This window comes from Nyctereutes procyonoides, unplaced genomic scaffold (assembly GCF_905146905.1).
Source record: "Nyctereutes procyonoides isolate TBG_1078 unplaced genomic scaffold, NYPRO_anot_genome, whole genome shotgun sequence".
NCBI classification, from domain to species: domain Eukaryota; kingdom Metazoa; phylum Chordata; class Mammalia; order Carnivora; family Canidae; genus Nyctereutes; species Nyctereutes procyonoides.
In genome coordinates this window covers 16,353,778-16,368,364 of record NW_026575147.1, presented here as the reverse complement: position 1 = coordinate 16,368,364, position 14,587 = coordinate 16,353,778, and the positions used below count along the sequence as shown (strand labels likewise).

The 14,587-nt window shown below is 40.1% G+C and overlaps 1 protein-coding gene across 1 annotated transcript in view; it reads left to right on the top strand.

The window, feature by feature from the left end:
- The window catches only part of WARS2 (tryptophanyl tRNA synthetase 2, mitochondrial), a 93,923-nt gene that overhangs the window by 71,314 nt on the left and 8,022 nt on the right, over positions 1-14,587 (top strand). Inside the window, exon 4 of the mRNA XM_055312305.1 lies at positions 3,117-3,202. Coding sequence (XP_055168280.1) covers positions 3,117-3,202 — 86 coding nt within the window. The remainder of the gene's footprint in view (positions 1-3,116; positions 3,203-14,587) is intronic.

Here is a 14,587-nt window from a genome sequence, read left to right as displayed (position 1 = left end):
TATTTTTTTTAATTTTTTTTTTTATTTATGATAGTCACACAGTGAGAGAGAGAGAGGCAGAGACACAGGCAGAGGGAGAAGCAGGCTCCATGCACCGGGAGCCCGACGTGGGACTCGATCCCGGGTCTCCAGGATCGCGCCCTGGGCCAAAGGCAAGCGCCAAACCGCTGCGCCACCCAGGGATCCCGGCAAATTGAATTTAAATAAATTTTAAGAAGGAAGGAAGGAAGGAAGGAAGGAAGGAAGGAAGGAAGGAAGGAAGGAAGGAAGGAAGGAAGGAAGGAAGGAAGGAAGGAAGAAGAAGAAGAAGAAGAAGAAGAAGAAGAAGAAAGAAAGAAAGAAAGAAAGAAAGAAAGAAAGAAAGAAAGAAAGAAAGAAAGAAAGAAAGAAAGAAATCTAAAAATGGAAAAAGAAAAGTGACTGTGTCTAAGTAAGAGGTTAAGTGGTAATGCTACAGAATCATTACCGGCCAGGAATTGGATGCAAAATTTTGTAATGTTCTCTACCATGTTTTCGTTTTAGCCAAGAAAGGTGAATACGGAAATCCTTTTCATAAGAACCAAATGTTGATTTAAGGGGAAATGTTCCCACTTTAAAATTGTGTCTGAGTACCTACTGATAACACATGACTAGAGAATGCACTGACTCAGGTTTTTCCCACTATCCAAAACTAGAATATCCCTATGAAACCTTCCATAAGCCGAAACGGAGCAGAGCCAAGAAGCAAGTACCATTTCATAAAGGCGAAAATACTCCTCTGGTTTCTCTCAGTTAGCAAAAGCAGGTACTAACATAGGTCTTTCAGAAAAGCAAAGTGGCATAATGAGAACTTTCAGGTAGCAGGGGAAACCTGTATCCAGGAGAAGCATTCCCACCAGCCTATAATTTTTTTTTAAGTATTATTTATTTTCGGGATGCCTGGGTGGCTCAGTAGTTGAGCATCTGCCTTCAGCTCAGAGTGTGATCCCAGGGTCCCAGGATCAGGTCCCACATCGGGCTCTCTGCATGGAGCCTGCTTCTCCCTCTGCCTGTGTCTCTGCCTCTCTCTCTCTCTCTCTCTCTCTCTGTCTGTCTCTCTGTCTCTCTGTGTCTCATGAATAAATAAATAAAATCTTTTTGAAAAAGAGAGAATTATTTATTTTTTAGATAGAAGTGTGAGCAGGGGGAGGGGCAGAGAGAGAGAGAGAAGCAAGACTCCCCACTGAGCACAGAGCTAAAGCAGGATTCCATAGCAGATCTGAGATCATGACCTAAGCCAAAACCAAGACACTGAGCCACCCAGGCACCTACTGTGATATTTGTGGGAAAAACATGGATTCAAATGGCAGCCTTATCCCAGAGCATGTTACTGCCTTCTCTGGTCATTTCTTCACTAACAAATACTGGTGATGCTTCCTGCAAGTCTCATACCACACCAGTGCTGGAGCTACAGCAGTGACCAGGACAGATGGGCCCAGCTACTTTCATGAAGCTTGTAGTCTGTTTTAGCAGAGGCAATTGCACCAGCAATCCAAGAGTGTAAGGAGTGATCAGAGAGAGGGGTGCTAGTACTGTAGGAAGGTCTAAGAGCACCTAGCTTGGTGTTGACTAGGGGGAATTGTAGGGTAGAAAGGTGGTCAGGGCTGCTGAGGTCACAGTGGTAACACAGGTGGAAGGCCTCTGGGGCACATCACAGGCACTCAGTAAATAATAATGCTTTCCCATCTTCCCCCTTCCTTTGCAATTTCAAAGCCCAGTATTCTAATATAAAAAGACTATAAATCAAATGCAGCAGCAGTTTTTAAAAATTGGGTTCTTTTCCCATTTGCTCATTTCCAGATTAAACTTATATTATCTTTATCCAGTGATCATTGCAAACTGGGCTATATCATGGACATTACAATGAAGAGATGTAGTGAAGGAATTATATGTTCAAACTTCCACATTTCCTTGGAGTAGCCTATAGCATTTGTTGCTATAAGCCCCAAACTACTTGAAGTTACCAGAAGAGTTAAGTGTGTGCCTAAATTATGGGACATTGACATTAAGCTGGTTAAAGAGAAACTTGCTTTTCAGAGCCAGACTCAAAGGGTGTATCTGCATGCTGGTTGGGGAGCCCGAGTTGTGAGCCCATGAATGTGGTCCTCAGAACCATGCAAGTTTATATATTTAGTTGTTCAGTTCATTCAGAAATAGACCTCAGGGAGGTGATTCATATTAACTAAATGAATATCTGCACACCCAAATAACCATTTATCAGTTTGCAAGAGATCATATGCTTAGGCCTTAGAAGCAATGACCAGTGAATGGCACACAGTATTCCCTAATAAGCAGTTCTATCCAGAGAGCCAAATTACCTGTTAGCAATGCTTAGCTGTGGCAGAGAATTGGCATCACTAGGGCTTATGTTTGGGGGTACATACTTGAAGCTTGTAGTTGGCATCCATTAATTAAACACTTCTAGTATCATCTCTGGTGTTACTATCGGCTTCCCCATTAAGGAAATATTTTAGTTTGTATAACTTGTCCTGTTCACGGGAATCACTTTACCCCCTCTGTTGTCCACACCTGCAAGTCAAAACAGATTCATAATTGGTTAGGTTACAGTTTTCCTTAATTTCATTTTTTAAGTGCCATGACTTTTGGTTTTTTGTTTTTGTAAGTGTGATTTTGGGGAGCCATTACATTTTTGTCAGTAGCACAGTGGGAGACTTTCTGGGAGGTTTCCACAGATATAACAATATGGCATTTGATGTTAACTTATCAAATTAATTAATTTGTGAGAAATCTAATTTCATTACATTTTCTAACCTTACCTGTGAAATATGAAGTTTATCTGATTTGGAACCGAGAGACCTTTCTATCCTTGCTTTAATTAAATGAATAAGAAATGGTGGCAGTGCAGGATCTATTACAGGGGCTATGGTGAAGTGGATTTCCTTCATCCCTGCCTGAGCCTGCGTCATGAAGCCAAGCCAGCCACATGGCTTTTAGTGTTGCTAAAAGGAACTGAACTGAGATATAATGGAAGTACAGTAGCTTCAGACTTTTCTTGGCTTGCTTTAAAGATTTCCTAATTTAACAGTATAATTATGTTCATGTAGGATTTCTTTCCCTCCTCTCTTTTCACCACACAGGCAAAGATTGCCACACAGAAGCATGGTGGAACTGTGGGCCTGCTCACATACCCAGTGCTCCAGGCAGCGGACATCCTGTTATACAAGTAAGAAGCACAGTGCACCCCTGGTCTTATATGTACTTGTGCTGGCAAGAGAGCTTTTGAACCTACCCCCAAAAGATTTGGTTCGCGAGGAAGGGGGATATGGAAAAGATTGTGTGAATCAGCTTGCATCTATTACCCAGTCACAGGCACAAAATTATAGAAGTATGTTTTACTGTGAAACTAGTAACATTAAGGACTATCATGTACATAGCACTTACTATGTGTTGAAAATTGTTATAAGTGCCTGACAGACATTAGCCCATTTAACCTTCACAACAGCTTTGTAAAAGTTGAACGGTTATAACGCCCACTTTACAGATGAGAAAATTAAGGCACAGAGTGGTTAGCAACTTGCCCAAAGTCACACGTAGCTAGCAAAGCTTGGACTTAGGATTTGAGCGTAGAGAGTTTTTGTACTCTTAACCACTATGTAATGTAGACTTCCCTGGGAATAAACTTTAAGGCCTTTAAGTGTTGATTTCTCATATAATCTAGATTCTAAAGCAAGGCTGTTTACTAGAACTTGCCTGCAATTATGGAAATGAATCTGTGCTTCCCAAGACCTTAGCTGCTAGCCATGTTGACAGAAGAACTGAATTTTAAATTGTATTTAATCATTTAAATGGAAATAGCCACCTGGGACTGGTGGCTACTGTATTGGATCAGCAGTAGAGAGCAAGTTTTTCCAAATGATATAGGATGCCCTACTCTTCCTGGACCCATAATCCATCTCATCAGCCAATGCTGTCCTTTACAGGTTTCAAATCCTGCAACCAGAGGATGCTGAGGCCTGCCCTCTCTGTACTGTGGCCGGGGCTTCTGATCCCATCCCTTTCCCAGTTCTTCCCTGCCATCCCCATATCACCTCCCTTGGTACCCTTAGTTGGCCTTCTAGAGATAAAGTTTCTCAGTTAATATGTGCTCATAGCTGAGCCTTGCTGCTATGAAGGCTTCTGAGGAAAAGGAGAAACTATGTCAGTCTGTTTTTCCCATAAAGCCTTGACCCTGTGAAAGCTATTCTTCTCTAGGAAAACTAGAATTCTTTGCATGTAAATATGATAATAGCATGGAGATAACCATATACCTTGTATAAACCCAGAGTCCTCATGCCATTATGAGGGAAACAGCCAGAAGAACAACTGCTTAGCTTCAGAAATCAGGAATGCCCTTTAATACATGTAGACTATCTTTAAGTCTGATTAAAACACATACATAAGGATTGTGTGTTGTTTGTTGTATTAACTTGAGTGCTGGATTCCTAGCAGCATTTATTACTTTTTTTTTTTTAGCATTTATTACTTATAGTTAAGTAACTTTTGACTTATCCTGGGAAATCTATGACACTTTTCTCCAGAGTAGCAAATGAAAGACTAATAAAGGTCTCATATAGGGACGCCTGGGTGGCTCAGCAGTTGAGCATCTGCCTTCGGCTCAGGTCGTGATCCCAGGGTCCTGGGATCCAGTCCCACATGGGGCTCCCCACAGGGAGCCTGCCCCTCCCTCTCCCTGTGTCTCTGCCTCTCTCTCTCTCTGTGTGTCTCTCATAAATAAATAAAAATCTAAAAAAAAGAAATCTTTGTAAAAAATAATTTTTCTTAGGTCTCATATATTTCCCAGCAAAGTAGCATGTTTTCTCAGCTGTAAAATGGGAATAATAATTATCCTGTACAAGATTATTAAAAGATTAAAATGAAATATGAGCCAGGCAGTGCTGTGACTGGGAGCTGTCACTTAGTCTTGACTGGTGATGATTGTCTTTAATGATCATAGTCTTATGTCAAATTCCACTTTCAAGGGGGACTTCTTTATAGAAGCAAAGGCTGAGGTTTTTTAGCACCAGGATACAGAGGCACATGAGCACAGCAGATTTTCTTAACAGTTCAAGAGCTGTAATGCAAGAGTCCTCTAAGCTCAGGGCCATGAAAAAGACTAAAATTGAGCGAGTGTTTGCCCTCTTTGTGATACCATGGAGCACAGAGTGGGGAGGTACTTTGCTGGGGCTCTCCTTCAATCCCCTACCTTTACACACAGCCCAGTGAGGGTAAGCAATTTACCCAAAGCTGCACAGCCAGTCAGTGGACATTGGAGCATCAGAGTATGGTTATGGTCTCCTGAGGCCTGTGCTGACCTTCCTTAAGGAGCCAGTATTTACATTAGGGGGCAAGATCATCAAGTAGACAACCAAGACAATACAAGATCATATGTGCAACAGTGATGACGAATTTCTTTTTTAGCAATTGCCCAAGATACAATTGGCAGAATGGTAAAATCCTACAGTTTCTTTTATCTATAAAGTAGGAGCTAATGGGACATAGCTCAAGGGGTTATTAAATTATGTACGAATTGGTATCACCTAGCATATGCTCAATACAAATGTTTCGAGAGCACAAGCAACATTTTAAAAGGCTGGCATTGGCAAAAGTAGCTCCAGATCCCCAAATCTGACATATATTCTGTCTGTTTTCAAGCCAGGCCTGAGGTTGTGAATGTCTTCTCATACAGAAAATAGTAATTATTTCAAATGTGGCTCATAAACCGGAAGAACTTTAAGTAGCTTCCTGACTCACTCTGCCCTAACATCAGCAAGTCTCACAGTTAGTTCATGTTCCCAAGGATAATAAGTGTCTTTCCAACCTCAGTTATCCCCTAGCCAACTCCCAGAAAGCAAAGAAATTCTCATACTATTAATATTCCTTCTTTAACTCTTACTGATCCACTTGGTGGTTAGCAAATATACTAAAAATGCCATGAAATACCTTTCTTTTTCCTATTTTGTGAAAGGAAGTCTATGGTAGCAGATTGTTATCTATCCCCATTAGGTTTCTGATATTTTACAAATAATTTGTTAAACAGAGAAAAGTTATTTAAAGTATTAAAACCAGGTAATTATGTACACTCAAGATGATTGCTTCTACCTTAGCCTAGCAACTGTTTACCTGCAATGTCATAATCACTACATGGAACAGACAACTACATGCTCCTTTTCAAGAGAAGCAGCCCTATGTTTGGCTCTATCTTGTCTTAGGCCAGACCTCTTGCCACTGACTACACATGCTCTAGCTCATAGGCTCTGATCCTTTGGGTTCTTTCCTCCTGCTTTCCACCTTCAGACTGCCCCCATAGGTGCTGTTGCCATACCACATGTATCTCACATTTCCTGGGCATGCATGTAATTTGGATCACTAAAAAGCATGCAGACAAGTACAGTAAAATCAGTTCTGGTTTACTGCAGCATTTATCCTGCAAACCTGCATTTTTATCTGTTTCACTATGCTTCCTCCCAAGCTTAGAAATGTCTAACTGCTTCATAATAATTAGCAGAGGTAGGACTCAAACCCAGGTCTGATTTTTAGCCTGTACCATTGTTTTCCCTATAACACAGCTCAAGCACTTGGAGTATTTTTTGTTTGGTCTTGTTTTAGATAGTTCTGGATTTTGGAAAAGGTCATAGCCAGAATGTGTGTGAATATTACATCATAAATATAAATAGATACAAAAGAGCAACTTAGATGGATTTAAAAAACATTCATATTTTCTCCCTCTGGCATATCTATATGTGGCCTCTTCATGAAATGTTGATGCAAAGCATGTATAGATTTCATGCTTCTTTTGTCAAAATCAGCATTAGAATAAATGGTACATGGTGGGCTAGAGAATAAACATGAGGGAAGGGAATTAAGGAGCCTTCCAGATAGATGTATGAAAGATTTATTTCATTGTTTTGGTAGAACTTGGTATGAAACCCAGGAATGGAAAGCTGGAGCCATCTTAAACTTGAGAAGATAATAAAATAGCAGATATTTGAAAAGAGATAACATACTCAACAATAGCATTTGCTCCAGTTTTTATTTTACATCTGCATTATTTTTTTGAATATCCAACTTTAAATACCTGGCTGGCTATATATTAAGTAAATGTTTCTCACTTTCTTTCTCTTTACACATACACACAGTTTTTATTAACATACAGCAAATACATGTTAAGTACCTATAATGCTGCTAATCCAGAGAAAAGCACTACTATGCATGGACTTCTGGCAAAGAGAATGAAAGAATTAATGTGAGATGAGCATTAATTGCCAGTGCCACACACTAGCTGCTACACACACATTATCTGTTCCGATTCTTTGAACAGCTCTGCAACATAGGTAAGTGATATAATCCCCATTTTGCAGATAAAGAAATGAAGTTTTATTTTTTTTAATTTTTATTTATTTATGATAGTCACAGAGAGAGAGAGAGAGAGAGGTGCAGAGACACAGGCAGAGGGAGAAGCAGGCTCCATGCACCGGGACCCCGATGTGGGATTCGATCCCGGGTCTCCAGGATCGCGCCCTGGGCCAAAGGCAGGCGCCAAACCGCTGCGCCACCCAGGGATCCCAAGAAATGAAGTTTTAGAGAGGTACCACTAAGGCTGCTCAAGTAGAGATGGGAGCGATTACCTGGGCTAGTCATTTTCTCTTTCTTGAGAACTCAAATGGAGAACTATGGGAAGGGGTAAGAGGACAGTGAAAGCAAAAGAGACCTCAGGAACTATGAGTAAGCAGAACCAAAGCCAACCAAAAACAGAGTATAGAGAGAACTTCATACTTGGTAATTCCAAAGAAGAGGGAAGTCAGCCGTAATGTCTGAGGATCAGACCATTCATTGAGGACAATTGAGATAATCAGTTCCTAATACTGACACAGACTGCCCCCATAGGTGCTGTTGCCATACCACATGTATCCCACATGAGACCTCTGGTTCTTGAATTACATCCTTTCTCTGTGAGGCCAATCTGTACCAAATTTTTATGAGATTCTGAAAGCTGCTGGCCAAACCTCATTCCAGCCATCTGCCGCCATCCACGTACTCACCAACAACTGCCAAACAGTAGTGTCTTCCCTTTCTCTTTCTCTTTCCAGTTCTGGGGCAAGTGCTGCAGTAAACCAGAAGCCTATGGAAATGTGGTTTCCAAGCTGCTAATCCCTGGAGATCAAGAAATAGCATAGACAAGAGGGGATGGTGCTGAGATGTCAACAGATAATCCAGGACACCCTCCTGAAAGCAATGGGAAGCTCTTTGTGATTTTCAGGGCAGAGTGAGATGACCCAATTTATACGTTTAAAAGTGACTGATTAAAATATTGAAAATGACTTGCAGGGGGACAAGAGCAACTGGGGCAGTCTATTCAGAGGTTCTTTCGCTGGTCTGCTTGGACCATGATGGAGTTAGCGAAGATGATGACAGTAGGCAAATGTAGGAGACTTCAGGAGCTAAAATGGATAGAGTTTGATAATGAATTGGATGGGTATGAGAAGGAGGTCTCAGGTGACCCCACATTTCAGACTTATGCAGGTGAATTGATGCTGTTGCCATTCATGGAGATCAGGAACACTGAAAGAGGATTAGCCAGAAGAATTTATAGCTTTCTATGGTGTTTTCTCTCCTCTTGGAGGCTATAACTCCCTAGAGGGTAAAAACCATCACTGTATCTCTCACAGGACCCAGCACCAGGTCATGCACATCATAGGTGTTCAGGAAACAATTCCTAAATTAGAGAGTCGTTACAGCATATCTGATAAGCAGCCAGTGACAGTGAATTCACCCTTCATGAAATGAAAAATGACACCAAACTCCACTCCATCCAAGCTGGTTAAAGGCAGCACTGAAAACTCACAAACACAGCCAAAGTAGGGGGGGAAATAAGAGAACCGATGTCTGTAAGCAGATATATGTAGGTAATGATTATTCATCTGGACACTAATTCTGCCGGAGACTGGGGTGGATCCCAAGTAAACATGGATACAAGGAACCAAGCAGAAGAAAAAAACGAGTTAGTCACCAAGAAGAAGATCAGAGCCATTATTATGTGACAGAAGTTATAACACAAGTATGAAAGGCTTTTGTTTTAAGTTGTGTCTAAGGAAGAAGCACAGTGGATAAGAAAAAAGAAACAGAAAGAAAGGAGAGAAAAAAAAAAGAAAATGGGGAAAAAGAGAAGATATTAATATGGATATCATTATGTAGGGTATAAATTTTAAAAGAGTGGCTCTAAATTATTTGAAGTGAAAGGAAGACGATGAGGAGAGAGGTTGAAAATGTGAAGAGAATAAGGCCCATAAGTGAGCAGAATCAAAGACAGGTTGAATTCATGTAAAGTGTAAACTCAGTGGATGAGAAGTAGGGGCCAAGATAAATTATAGGAGGTGAAAAGAGCAGCAGGAGCAGAGGGAGGAAAGACTAGAAACAAACAAACTAAAATCAGATGAAAAAGCCAAGTGGAGCAATAAGACCAGGTGAAAAAAATTAAAATGTTTTAATCCCTTTTTTTTAAAAAAAGCAAAATCCCACAGAACTGTAAGAAGAGAGGCAAGGATTTCACAGAAAACAAAGACGCACGCAGAGTCATTATGAAAACTAAATGTGTTTTCTGTTTAGTTTGGTTGCTTTGTGAATCTGGAACCATTTTGACATGTGGAAATATTCATTTTGATGTGCCTAAAGTGTATTGATTATGGTAATTGTTTTTTCTGTGTTAGCTGCAGTCCATTGTGATTTCCTATGGGCTACTGTAATTGCTTTTTAACCTGCCCTGTTGGCTAATTTGGTTTGGGGGAATCAAAGTGACCTCTGCACGTCAGCCTCACTAGAATCACAAGGCAGGAGTAGCAAAGTCCAGTCAAAGGAGAGAGACTTAGAAAGGTGGGTTTTGCACCTATGCCTCAGAAACGAGCGCATGTGGGCTTATGGGCACTGAGGGAAACATAAAAAGGAATATTTTTGGTTTTCCCACTTATGAAGCCAGTGAATTCCTGATCAGGCTGTGGGGAAGAGAGCAATGGACAAGGCCCTAACAATTATTATGTTGAATTTCCTAAATCCATGTATGACCTTAGACGAAGAGAACCACTTCCTGATCTATTGTCATGGCCCCTACACTTTGCTTTTCCATTCGTTATTCTGTCTCTGTTCTCCTTACATGAAAGGGGTTCTCAGAGTCTCTATGAAGTGCTATTTCTACTTGGGGATTTCTATTTGACGTGCTATTTCTAATCAGATATGTGAACCATCAAAAATGTGTTCTATCTATATCAGGGTCACTAACTATATCTGCAACTAGATCTCTGAGATTATATATTAGTATTTATATTTGTGGTACCAATCACCTATCAAAAAAGGAAAATAATCCTGATTTAAAAAAAGTCATAATGTACCTCACATTGATGTCCCTGATAATATCACTTTTTTACCATTTTGTTCATATCTGGTCAGATATTAATGAATATATATTATATCAATACCTCATGTATATTGAGCTTTGCTATCAAGTACTATGCCTGGTTATCTCATTTAATCTTCAAAACAATCATATGAGGTAAGCACCATTATGACCCCCAATTAGAGACAGAGGCTCAGGAAAGTTTGAAGCTTGGCTCGGGTAACTGACCTCGTAGCTAGTAGAGCTGTGATATAAACTCAAGTGGTCTGACTTCTGAGTCCGTGCTCTTATCTCCTATACTGATGATGAACTGATTTTATTGTTATTTTTCTCTATATGGGTTGTAGTGTCCTACTCTTAAGATCATTCATTTATTCTATAAATATTTACACTTGATCTTAGCCAAAGGGTCAAGAAGTGATTACTTACTCAATGAATATTTATTGAGCTCTTCATACATGCCAGGTAACTCTAGTGGTTATTAGAAATATATTGAAAAACATAACAGACAAGCTCTCAAAAACTTATTTTTTAGCAGTAGGGAAAACAACATACAATTAAATAAACAAATACAATAAAATGATTATATTAGGATTAATATTATAAAGAAAATAAATAGGATATGTGGAAAAGAATAAAAGCGAGGGCCCCCTAGTCAGAAGAGCATGCAACTCTTGATCTTGGGGTTGTGAGTTCAAGCCCCACGTTGTGGGTAGAGAATACTTAGGGAAAAAAATCAAAAAATAGGGAAAGAATAAGAGGGAGAAACCAACTTTGAAGAGTATGCTTGGGGAAGGCTTCTCTAAGGAAGTAATATTTGAGTCTAGACCAGAAACAAAGGAGTCAGGCTGCAGGAGCTAAGGGAGGAACATTCTAGTAGAATAGAGAAAAGTTGGCTCTGTTGAACACAGAGCCAAACTCTGCCTTAGATGTTTGCCCTGTAAGCTCTCCAGGATACATGATTTCACTTTCTGTCTTTATAGTCTAGCAGCAGGAGAGTCAATAGTTTATCATTGGTTCATTTCAATGTTCTAATGCAGTTTCAGTGTTCTTTCTTATGTTTAATAGGAAAAAAATTAAAAATCACTTCTACTATTTCTGATCTTATTTACAACATCTTAGTGCATTTCCTTCAAATCAATTTTTAAGCTAATATCTCTTATTTGCATTCCATGTACAAGGCTCTTGACTCCAAATTTTGCATGCATTATTATATTCTCTCTTCAAACAACTCCAGGAGTAGGCAATTTCTTTTAAAAGGGAAAAACTATCATAAGATGTTAAATGACTTGTCCAGGAACATGCACCTGGTATGTGGCAGAGCAGGAATCTGACCCTAGAACTGCCTGACAAGAGTCCCACTCTAACCACCATGGCTTCTCCTTCTGTGTGAGTGTAGGTTATTATATGTATTTCCCCCCTAAAATTATATCCTAGTGGTTTTGTCTTACATTTTTCTATATCATTAAATATTTACTCTTTTTCTCAATTTCTTGTTTTCTGTGTAATGCTGTATCTATTGAGTCTTCTTTCTTTTTACCTCCAATGATTCAGAAGGTGTGCTTTCTGTTTTTAATTCCAGTGGTGATCATCTTTAAACAAAGACCAGCCATTGAGGCTATTTATTCAGAGCTTGCTATCTCAAGGAAACCTCCACCATACCTTGCATTTCCCATGTCACAGAGACTTGAAGGCAGAGAGACTTGAAGGCAGAGAGGCTTTGTAGTGATGAAAAGGAAGATTCAGGAGTGCTCTGATTTGAGGTTGTTGCCACAGGGAAGCTAGAGGCTGGCTAACTAGAAGTGGGCCTCTTCTGTGATCAGTTTGAGGAGTATGGTTGACATTCCCTGGTTGGTCCTGAGTTGGAGGAAGTGAGGACAAAGAGTCACGGCATTGGCACTCATGAATGGAGTCTTGAGCATTCTGGGCCAGTTGTTGCAGAAGTGGTAGTTGGCTTCCTGGGCTGGAGGCTCCAGAAGTTTGGATCAAGTTTTATGGTCATATCTTATTTGGCCATTGTCTGCTTGTCTCTCACTTTGCAAAAATATTCGAGTCTTTTGTTAATCATTCCAGGTAAAAAAATGATTATCACGTGGTACAAGGGGTTATAAATCATACTTTTAGACTCTCAGTCTTTAGACACACTCACAATCCTTTTTGATTCTGTTAACTAACCTGGGATTTTCAACAGACTCGTTATAAATGGATCGATTTTAGATTACATTATTTTCTATTGCAGATTGTAACCTAAATTTAGACTTTATGTTTTTAGTGTTTACAGCAAGTCTTTATTCTTCTGCATCTCTGCTTTTGAGTTCTTGGAGCCGTAGATTTGATTCAGAATTTTTTCTAGTCCTTTGCATACCTGAGAATTTCTTTCTGTTTAACCTGCCGCATCTGTAAAAAAGGGATTAAGTAAAATAATAATGCATAAAATATGCTTAGCAAAATGTATATCATGAGGAAAGTGTTCAAATGCTATTGGCCACTGGACTGTGCTCCTCATTTTGATTTTTTTTAAAGATTTATTTATTTATTTATTTATTTATTTATTTATTTATTTATTTATTTATCATAGACATAGAGAGAGAGAGACAGAGACAGAGACACAGGAGGAGGGAGACTCCATGCCAGGAGCCCGACGTGGGACCTGATCCCGGAACTCCAGGATCGAGCCCTGGGCCAAAGGCAGGCGCCAAAGTGCTGAGCCACCCAGGGATCCCCCATTTTGATTTTTTTAAAAGATTTTATTTATTCATGAGAGACACACAGAGAAAGGCAGAGACACAGGCAGAGGGAGAAGCAGGCTCTCTGCAGGGAGCCTGTTTCAGGACTCGATCCCAGGACCCCGGAATCACACGCTGAGCCAAAGGCAGATGCTCAGCCACTGAGCCACTGAGGTGTCCCTCATCATCATTCACACAGAAAAAGACAGCTTGGCTAGGTTTTCAATACCTTTTTCTACCAACCCTTGTAAACATTGTTCCGTTTTAATTAACCTGATTTTTCTTATTTTTGCTTTTATTTTCTGACTGTGCATATAGGGCTTTTTCTTTAACTTTGTAATTCAGAGATTTCCCTGGATCATGTTCTGTTGTGAGTCTAGTGTTTTCTCCTGAAATATGTTGTGCCTCTTCAATGTGTATACTGCATTTTGTTTACCTACTCATTTTTTTTTCAATTCCATTGAGTTCCCTTCATGTTTAGGTTGCTGCTTCTGTTCCACAGCCCTGCTGGCTTCCAGCAGAGGACAGGTCCTCCCACCAGACATTTGCTTGTTGCATTTCTCTCTTTTTTTCCCTCCCACCGGAGCTCTTGAAGAGCTTCAAGTTTCTCACCCACATCACTGATATGACCTGTCCCTTGGATTTCACTCCTTACTGCTCCTGATTCTTCTATTTTGTGTTTGGTTTTCTTTATTTCCTCGACTCACTTTCTTTTCATTTTATCAGTTTTCTGTCACCAACTATGTTTTTCTTCATTTTGTGGCTTCTTGCTTTTCTATTGTGACAGCCATGCCTTTTTGAATCCTATTGAGGTAACCAAGCAATTTTCTTTAAAATACAAAACAAAACATTCAGGTTCCTGTAAAATGAACTTTTATAGGCGCCTGATCTTCCTCAGAGTCTAAAGGGTAAAGTTCCCCTTCCTTTGTTTCACAGTATTTTTTCATCGACCCCATATTGGGCTCTTTTACCTGTTTGCTTTATTTTTTATGTTGGGTTTTTAAAATCCATATCAGAACAAGCAGTTTTCAAATCATTATTCTGCCAGTAGACAGAATCTACGAAATGCCTTTGTGTGCACCTTCTGTCTACTTAGATACTAGTTGAAGTCCCTGCCCAGAATCTACCAGGAGGGCAGAGTGGTGTGTCCAAGTGCAGGTACCAGTCAGCTAGGTTAGGACCACTGGTCTGAGGTGTTTCTCCTGCTACCTGTCCGACTCTCTCACTCTCAGAACAGAGGTATTACATGATAAAGAGCAGTCACCGGATTGCCCTGCTCCCATGTCATCGTCGCATCCTGCTCAGGCCCTCGCCTTCCACACTTTGCTTTTTCGTTTGACACCTATTCCTTGAGTGTCATCCATCCCGAGCCAGAATATGTTCTGGGTCGTAGATAGGGCAGTGGGCGAGACAAACAAATCCCTGCTCTCACAGAGCTCTTGTTCCCATTCTTGTGAGG